Source organism: Dermacentor andersoni, chromosome 4, assembly GCF_023375885.2.
Source record: "Dermacentor andersoni chromosome 4, qqDerAnde1_hic_scaffold, whole genome shotgun sequence".
Taxonomy (NCBI): Eukaryota; Metazoa; Arthropoda; class Arachnida; order Ixodida; family Ixodidae; genus Dermacentor; species Dermacentor andersoni.
In genome coordinates this window covers 19,798,151-19,808,027 of record NC_092817.1, presented here as the reverse complement: position 1 = coordinate 19,808,027, position 9,877 = coordinate 19,798,151, and the positions used below count along the sequence as shown (strand labels likewise).

General features: G+C 44.2%; 2 protein-coding genes across 3 annotated transcripts; both read right to left on the bottom strand.

Annotated features, from left to right (window-relative positions):
* On the bottom strand, positions 1-3,451 carry LOC126535820 (uncharacterized). Its single transcript, XM_050182652.2, has one exon. The coding sequence runs from the start codon at positions 3,443-3,445 to the stop codon at positions 158-160; it is 3,288 nt and encodes a 1,095-aa protein (XP_050038609.1). The 5' UTR covers positions 3,446-3,451; the 3' UTR covers positions 1-157.
* A 137-nt stretch (positions 3,452-3,588) lies between these two features.
* Positions 3,589-9,257, bottom strand: APC10 (anaphase-promoting complex subunit 10). Of its 2 annotated transcripts, XM_050182671.3 has the most exons (4): positions 9,002-9,256; positions 8,773-8,916; positions 8,385-8,547; positions 3,589-3,886 (listed from the first exon to the last, which is right to left on the bottom strand). In XM_050182671.3, exons 2-4 carry the CDS (start codon positions 8,873-8,875, stop codon positions 3,601-3,603), a joined length of 552 nt encoding a protein of 183 aa, XP_050038628.1. In that variant the 5' UTR covers positions 8,876-8,916; positions 9,002-9,256; the 3' UTR covers positions 3,589-3,600. The 2 variants fall into 2 exon arrangements, with proteins under 2 accessions (XP_050038628.1, XP_072143872.1); XM_072287771.1 differs by having other exon boundaries at positions 8,773-9,257.
* Positions 9,258-9,877: the final 620 nt, after the last annotated feature.

The window sequence follows — 9,877 nt, the reverse complement described above, 5'->3', positions numbered from 1 at the left end:
TCAGAAAGTAAAGTGATTTATTAACCATTCAGCACGATTTGTACAATGACTTATGAAAACCTAAATTTGAAGATGGCACACTAAAAAAGAAAAAGAAAAAAAAAGAAAGAAAGTTCTCCACCACATAATAAAAGTAGCACAAAATTTGTAAAGTCCATCACTTCTGCTTTGAAGTCATTAATGCTTCCATTAGCTTAGTTTGAAATTTGTCTACAACACTTTCTGAAGAACTCCGTCTGACGCTGCTAAAATGATTAGACGAGTTACAACCGGACAACTTGAAAGGCTCCTCCACGCCTTGCGAGGTGGAATTCATGTCCAGCTCTTTCAGCACCTTGCTGAAGGAATCAACCCTTTTTTCAATAAATTGCAGGTCAGATGTGGCAACAGAGTCAGGGTTCTCATATGCTGCCATTCTTAATGCAGCTCGTTTCGTCTTCAATTCTGCTAGTTTTGTCTGAAGACTTTGTCTGAAGGCTGCCACATCTTGGGAGCTGCTGCTGTCTTCGACATCTTCAGTGCTACTTTTGTGTACATATTCACAAGGATCAACTCGCTCTTGCGAGTTGTTGACATTAGTCGTGTTGCTCAGAGACATACAAGACTCATCATCATAGCTGAGGCACCAATTATCACTCATGTTGCCTCCATTCACAAACACAGGTTGATCAGACAGAGTGCAACTCGCCACCTTACTCTCCAGCTCACTTCTCAAATTCTCGTATGGATGTTGCAAGATTCTGAGAATGTCTGGAATATTGTGCAAGTGATACAACTGGACACTGTCGAAATAAAAGACACCATCACTCAGGGAAACCTCAAGGTGAAGCTCTGGATCACACTTTTTTTCTAGCAAAGGCCCAACAAGACTGATACCCTTTTTGGAAAGGCTCGTTGACACCAAGTCATCTTTCCAGCCCAAAAGCTTTGAGATACCCATAGAAGACATGTAACGTCCCCCATTCCACATGATCACATCAGCAGTGTGACCCTCTGAGAAAGTCCATGTTTCTATAAAACTTCCAGCTGCAATTTCTTCTTTCACCATTGTGCTTACTGCCAAGTCTTCGTTAATCAAAACTTCACTGAGAGAGCACTCCATGTTGCCAACAGACATCACTAGCTGTACAGCTAAGGTGTCTTGCTCTTTGCTCATGACAGAGCAGCTACACTCTCCCATCTGTACTAGCTCCAAGAAGCGTTCCTTAGCGTTGGATGGCCACACCTGTTCATTTTTGGGCTTTATACCTGAAAGTGAAGCTCTAATTGCCTGCGCAGGAAGTTCAAGAAAGTCAGATCGGAGCCTCCTGATGTCAGCAACTTTCACAGGCATTACTGTGCCGTAGTCAATGTAGGATACAAACACTTCATGAAGTCGAACACTTTGCACAAGAGCCCGATGCCAGAGTGGACGTCCGTTGCTTGTGTACAGAGCAGCACAAACGAAGCCTGGCTTCAAATTACTGATACTCACGGAGTAAAAATCAGCAGGTGTGCTGGAGTAAAACGCATCTAGCTCAGCCATTAAGTCTGTTAGTCGACTGAGTCCATCACCTTCTGTAATTAAGATGTAAAACTCAGATGGCGAGAACACTTCCCCTATAGCAACAGAAAATGTCCAGCAGCTGGGTAGTTCTTGTACGGGATAAGCACACATGACTACAGAAGAATCAGACTCGCCAGCATCCAAGAGCGGCACAGATTGCCCGAGATTCTGCATCGGGTGTTGCAGACCCTCTTTGAGCATTTGTACGGTGTGTGTCCCATCACCATGGTTTTTCACAACTGTGCCAGGAAGTGCATACAGTATGTTGCGAATGAAGTCACTTGTACATTGGCCGTGAGTTTTGATGTGGCGATGCTCACCAAAACGGCTTTCGTACAAGTCTAGCAGCTCTGAAACTTCGAGGCCTTGAGGGATTTTGAGCAGAATTGACAACAATCCACATCGGAGATCATCAGGCAGGGCAGGGGCACCAGTTCGCGTTTCCTTCTGGTCTTTGTTGGGAAGCATAACTTTGAACCTCCCTCCAGAGTCGGGCATAATGCACACTGAAGAGACTGAAGATAATATATCTGGCAACATTTCAAAAGGGTGCTTATTCTGCTTAAAGTAAGCACTGCTGCCCATTCTCTCTTCACACATTTTCATCAGCAATTCGATGTCAAGACCAGTGGGATACTTCTCCAAAAGGCTCCTTATGCGAGTTGCGAAACCTTGTGGAATGTCAACAGTTAAATCAACTGTTGACGTTCCCTTGCTCGTCACCTCAGGTGCAACTTGTGTCTGGTTGTCAGCAAACTCTCTACCGACAGCTCTTTGTGTGAGCTCATGTTCATCTTGACCGGCACTTGCTCGTATGCTCATAGATCTTGGCTCGTATGCAACAGCACTGGGATTGAGCGTGCTGCTCATCAACTGCTCACTTGTTTCACCATTACAAGCAATGGCCCCTTCTTCTAGCGGAGCTACAAATGGACGGCACAGTGAAGGCCTCAAGGTAGGCTGACCGGGGGGAATGCTGACACCTTGCACAGGCAAAGTCTGTTGATAGACAGGCTGATACATGCTGCTGGTAACACAATTCTGTGCAGTCCACTGCTGAACAAGGCTGTTACAGGGCATATAATTTAGATTTCTCTTTACAGAAGCTGATTTGCTGCCTGAAGCTTGGCCTGAAGAGTCATCACTACACCGTTCATGCTCAGCTATGTTTGTAACTTCTCTACAGTTTTCATTCTGAGAAACCGACAGAGGCATATAAGGAATTGGCTCATGTTTAACACATTGGGTGGATTGATTGCGTACATCAGCTTCAACATGATGTTTCGTGTCCACATGGATGGGATAGTTTGTTGCAGTACTGTTCAAAAGACCAGTATTTCTGAGTAATGCATAGTGGAGCCTTGACACCCCTCTGCGTTGAGCTGCGTCATTTGAGGCTGTTGACGTAGATGTCGTTTCATTGTGAGAATCTGGAGTGCTAGGTGTGGCGCGAGAACTTTTAGGTTCACACAACTTCTGCGACGTCATGACTGTTGTTGAGTAGTCTCTTCCGCCAAAGGAGCGGCCACCTCCTCGGCCCCTATACATGCCCCTTGGCCCATACTTTCCTCGTACTGGTGGTTTGTGTGTTACATGACGGACTTTAGCTTTTGTTGTGCTTGGCTTTTGCTGCTTGACCATTTCTTCAATGTGTTTGACTTCCTCCTTTGGTTTAGCCTGTATTACATCCTCTCCAGTATAGCTGCGTGTGACAATAACAGTGTCGGAGATTTTGTTAAGAAACTGACGAACATTTGTGCAACCAAATTTTTGATATGGCACAGGACGGTCTTCAAGAGACTTGAACTCCTTTTCTAGTTCTGAAATTGTCATGGGTCCTTTATGTGTAATTAGTATTGAATGGATAACCATTTTCACTGTTTCCAGATCTTCGGCCATTTTCTTTTAGCAAAAGCTATTGGCAGAAGCAGAATAACCGCACAGTTTAGAATGAAACAATAGAAGAAACTATTCTTAGAATGGTTAGAACATGTTAACTGCTAAACAACATCAAGTCCTGCTTTGAGTAGTGGCGGGCTTGTTAAACAGAGGCATCAGCGGATGCAGCTGAAGGCACGGCAGTTGACACTGGTGAAGTTGACTTTTGGCATGACGCTGACATTGGCTTGCTGGACAGGTGAGTGCACTTTGATCTGGCGAAGATGGGTGTCCCGACCGTTCTGGTGATTCGACAGCACAGCAATTTGCACAAAGAAGGTCCTCACAGGGTGGCCAGCTGCGTCACGTGTAGCAATGTGCACCCAGCCCGTGGGCTCCGTCAAGTCTACAGCCTCCAGCTCCTGCAGGTCGTGGAAACTGCTGCCCACACGCACAGAAATCCTGCATGTTGAAGAGAAGGCAAATGACAGTTTTTCACACTGGTCCTCCTGCTGGCCAAGTGCATTTGTCTCACAGTTAAAGAACAACTGACAAATACAATAGGAGCTAGTATGATTTTCCATAATCCAGTTCACCAACACAGCACTGAAACAATGCAGCATGCAGTGTCATTTTATGGCATTTTCTGCGAATAAACTCCAGTGAATGACATGAAAAGTCCGAAAGGCTCACAGTGAAATGATTTTATTTCTTGTTTGATGGCAAAGCTCCTGGCAGATAATGAAACAAAAAATTATCTCTGCCGAGTCTACTGCTGAAAATGTAAGAAAAGCTCTTTAGGTGTAGACAGTGCGCCTTGCAGGAAGTGCTGATAGTGTACTCTGGTTCAATATGATGCCATGAGGTGGCTCTCGGATCATGGGTTTGTCACAGGAGAGGGGGCAATATTTCATTAAAAATGTGCTCTGTTCTGGCATAATTTTCAAACAAATTGCACACAGCCGCTCAGCAGAAACACTTGCATGCGTGTGCACAATGCTCATGCCAGCAATGGAAGGTAGAACGCTGCCCTTGCTCCACTCCTGTGTCTATTGAGTGGAACATGACAATGTATTAATTTGGCTTGTCATTTTGTAGCCAAGCTGACTGTACGTTGCTTGCATCCCAGGGAGAGTGCTCGTGAAAAATGGGAAATCAGACAGTGGCGCCACTTTTTTACTGGATGAAGCTGCAATCATTGGTCTCTTCAAAAACAGCACGAAAGCACGTTATTTGGAAGTGCTCACAACGGCATTTGTTACGCTATGTCCACAATTAAAGATGTGAATCTCAAACAGTCATGCGATAACACATTTGGCATGTTAAGTCTCCGTGTTCAGTATCGCCACAGACAACACATACTTCCCGTTTAGTCCTAAGGAAACAGTGAATAGTGTACCAAAACGTATTATCAAACTGCATGAACAATAAAATGTGACCTCTGTTCAAAATCTGAGCGTGAATAAGCCAGCAGTTTAGCCAGAAGACTCGCACACCTGGCACTCCGTCTTATGCAACCATTGGAAAGGCATCACTGAAGACTTTGTGTATTTTATATGCAACATTGCCTTTTATTTTTTTTCGTTTACTCAAGCATATCCATATATGACCTAATTTTCAATAGGTTATGCAGTTCCCTAGAAATGAAATGGACACAAAGTTCTCCAAGATGTGTCCTGTCCTCACTGGAGAAACAAAACACAGTTCAGTAGTGAACAGTTTGCATCATACAGGTCAACTTCACTCTACTACCATTCTGCTTGCTGTCTACCAAGCTCATGATAATACTCCGTGTCAGTGACTAAAAAACTGCAGGGCAGGAGAAAGCATGGGTACATGTCATTTATTTATTTATTTTATTTGTTTGATGATACTGCCAGCTGCTTTTTGGCAGCCAAAGCTGGGGTGGTAGATAAAGAAAAGGGACACTTTCACAAAGCAAAATAATGTGGAAATACAATTCAAACAGCAGGAGTAAAAAAACACTCAAAAGTATGTGTACGCAACTGCGCAGGGCAAGAGCACTGATGACTAAGGATGAGTGTTGAATAAAAAGCAAAAGAGGGTATGTAGGATATAGTAAGATCACAGCTACATGTCTTTGAAAAAGAAAGCACTTATTTTAAAATCCGTACAAAAAAGAAAAAGGAAAGGAATATCAAGTGCTTCTCTCATAAATGACAAACAGCAGATAAGAAAGAGTCGACTGAGTGCCTCTTCGCGACTTCTTTTGTAAGCATGTTCCATCCTCTTACGGTTCTGGGAAAGAATAAAAACGGGTAAGCATTTGTTCTAGCCTGGGGTATAATGAGGGTATGTTCGTGTTTTGCGCAAGTTATTCTAGAAGTGTTAAACTGTAAATAACTTCCAAAATTCATTTTAATTTGCCGTTCCATTGACTATTGTATAAAGCATCTTGAGATGGTGTAACTTATGACAGTCATCCAGTGTTGGTAGACTAGACCATGAACAGACATCAGAAATTGACTTCTCTTTCATAGGTATTAAAAAATAAACCTCAGCGTTCTCTTCTGCACTTTTTCAAGCTTATCTATATTAGCCTTTGTGGGTGGGTCCCAAACGACATCACAATATTCGGGTAAAGGATATGCGAACGATGTATCGCCAATCAGTTTTGTTTTACTTGTGCAGTGCTTGAGACGATGACGAAGCAGGCAGAGTATTTTTGATGCTGGCAAAACTATGCCATTTGATGTGAGCACTCTATTCTAAATCACAAGCTATTTCTAGTCCAAGATATTTAGACACATCAGCAGACTTGATGTCAGCGCTGCTAATTTTGTATGCACGCAATAGTGGGTTCTCTTTTCTCGTTACAGTCATTTGGGAGCACTTAGAAATCTTTACACTCATCTTCCAGATATGGCACCAACTAGAAATTAATGATAGAAAATTGGTTCAGGTTAATTATAGCGGGTTCTCTTTTTACATTACAGTCATTTGGGAGCACTTAGAAATCTTTACACTCATCTTTCAGATATGGCACCAGCTAGAAATTGATGATAGAAAATTGGTTAAGGTTAATTCATCACCTTCAGACTGAAGAGTACGATAAACAACGCAGTCATCCGTGAAGAATCTGCATTCTATAGGAGTGTAAAAAACAGATCATTTATATACACAAGAAATCATTATTTTCTTCTAATTTTTCCTTTTGACACACGTGTTTTGCACTGATGCACTGCTTTGGCGTTTCATCCACAATGGGAGCCATGCTCAGAAAGGTCCAAATTCACAAGATGCAAAATTATGCAAGTCAGCTGCTCTGCCAGAGCTTGGCTCATACTTAACCCCGCTATTCTGGTTGGACGGGTGCCTGCACCTTATGCATGGCTTATCTTCAGAAGTAAGCTTGCAAACAATGGTGCAACACTATCGAACTTAAACATCCTTAATAAGTACATACCATTGATTTTATGAGAAATCATGCAGCAAGAGTGATGGTTATGTCTGTATTTTACATAAATTTGGTGTCCATCAGGTTTTGTAAGGCATACAACAGAATATGGTAAGCAGAAAGTAAACAAAGAGAAGCGGAATATATTAACATAGGTTTGAATTTGCCATACAGGGGAGCTTTTTTTGCAATGTATGTTGATTCATGCTGATTGCTTCCTATCCATATTTTAGTCAGTCTCACGAAATGTGCAGGTGGTATCAAAAGTTGGCAGCATGTACGTTCAGCAAAGAAAGTCAAACTTCAACCAAGTTTTAGCTTGCAGGCTGTAGAATTGTGTGTAGCTCTCTGTCTTGTGTTGCTGCGCTGCTTTTACTAAGAACATGAAACAGTATGTGGGTCACATACACTAGTACAGATAGAAAATCTGAAATACAGCTTGCATGCTCAGGCTCAGAAAATATTCACCCCAATAAACTTTTGATGCAGACGGTACAGCCTTCTAAAAAAAAGAAAAGAAAGAGAGAGGTGGGGGAGCCAGCTGATAGTTCGTGCTGATGGCTGGGTGGTCTTTACTCTTTTTTTACGACAAAGTACTGTGGTACAAAGAGTATGTACATATACATAACGAATGAACTTTCCGTCTGTTCTATGCTGACATGTGCACAGAAAGTCTCCCATTGTCAAGACAGCATTATTATGACTGACAACTATTAAGCTGGCTCTGTACAGAGGTGCACTGGCAATAAAAAGAAATGTGGACATGTCCCCAGATTGTGCGTGTAATAAGACCGATTAGTTGCAAATCAGTCGCCTCAACTTATGAAATGTTATTACATAAGACATTACGAAACCTTGAAAGGCCTCTGGTGTTACTCTGTTCGGCAAGGGTCTGACTGGTGTTGTGGAAATCGAAGGGGGCTATTGTAGTAGCTGGGTGCTTTTTTTCGTAGCAATGATATATTGAATTTTTTACAAGTACTTCTCCAAACGGGGACATGTAACCGGCAAACGGAGGCTGCAGGAAAGCACCTGAGATTATTATAACACTGTGCCTAAAGGTATTTCACACGTACCTGCTTTGCTTCCGCTTCGCTAACTCCGCGGCTCTCGCCTACCGATTCTCGCACATGTTTTTGCAGAAGGACGTTTATTTAACTCAAAAGGATTCACTAAAGATGCTTTTGAAAGGACACGGAGAGCAGCATACGAAAAGCCTGGCACGAACGAAGATAGGTACCTCTCCAGCACTGCAGGCCCGGTTTCTACTACGGCCCCTACTGCTCCCCAGGGAAAATCAGTGATGCAATATTAAAGGTAGAGCGCCGTAAGCCGCGAAAAAGGTATAATTCGCCATGACTGACTCCGCACGAGCGCCGCAGGTAAGAGAAAGTTTGTCCGACGTACACCCAGCAACGAAAAAAAGCCCCCCGCGACTTCTACACCACCAGTCAGAACCTCGCCCTCTGTTCTTCGCTTTTGTTAAGTCCCGTGCTCTACCAACAATGCCTGCAGGCACAGCGCCTGACAAGGAACGCGTACCTGTTAGGTGTGTAGCTCTCGTCGAGTTTATAGTCTGCGTAAATGCATATCCCCTGAATAGTCGTCTTGCGGCGAAACTGAATGTTGACTAGGTGCGGCTGAGGCCCATCGGACTGCCAGTACGTGTCGAGGCAGTTGTCACGCAGTTGATCAACGCCGAATCCTGCGAAAACATCAAAATCATGCGAAACGCCTCACAGCGCCAAGGCTGCTGACATTCACCCGACCGCAAGTTTCCAGGGCACCAGGGACGCGAGAAAACGAAACAGTGAACGCACACAAACGCGCCCAAATGCTCACTCGCGATGCCGTGAGGAAGTTTCTTCACAGCCCCGTGCACTGGAAACATTTAGTCGCGCGTAATACACTCAATGACTTCGTGGCTTACCCGGCTTACAAGATGACAACGACCACACAGCTTGCGCTCCCACTTCCCTGACTTTGCCTTCCCGTTCCAAGCTCAAAGAATCGCGGACATAGCCAGTGTTCATGGCAGTACGGGGATCAGACTGAGCGAAATACTCGCACGCACCTACGAACAGTTGAGAAAGACAAATGAGCAAATTTGCGACCGTGCGCACTCAAAATGTATAGAGTTTAAGTACGAAAACATTTACGTGACGTGCGAGGAGAGGCCTTGCCTGCAGGAGAGCCGCCCTTACTGTTGCATCGACAACGCTATTATCACTGTTATCTTGAAATTGGCACAATTAATTAGGCAGAAGAGCTCATGCAGGCACGCGAGTGCTACGTAGTACGAAATAGTACCACGAAGCAGCAAATCGACGGCGTCGACAGCAATCAAGGAAGCGGCACAACCATGGCACAACTGCCACTGCCACAAAATATAGCACGCGCGCAATGTTAGTGTATTGGTGATGATGATAATAATGGTTTGTTTACGTGGTGCCCCGTGTTGTATGTGTGCGCGTTTTACACAGCTAGGTCACACATGGCATAAAGTTACCTACCAAATTTATGTATTAAATTATGGCGCATCGCTTCCTAAGTACAGACGTCACTCTCGGAAGCCATGACCAGCGCTCAATCTGTACCACGACCCCCAGCAGGTCGTGATCTGTACTATGGCTATGGTGGCCACGACCTACTGATGGCGGCTATGGTCATTGCTATGGTGTACTGGAATAGGGCAGTATGTCGTCCGGCGGCGAAAACGCAAGTATCTAGTAGCGGTGGCGAAAACGTGCCTCTTTCTGCAATTACGGCTGGGCACCACGACCTACTGAACTTCAGATCTGCACAGATCTCCCTCCTCCAGCACGCCTGGTCTAGTTCGCCCCTTTTGCCGCTAGGGAAAGAATATACCAGCAGAGCGGCGCTAGTTATAACCTGTTCGCTGTCGTCTGCTTCTGCGATCTGTTCAGCGCTTGTCTTGCCATTTCGGCAGGCACAAAGCGCTTGTATTGGCGATAAATGAATAAATTCACAAATATACAAAAGAAGACATATTTTCGAATGCTTTGCGTTTGAAT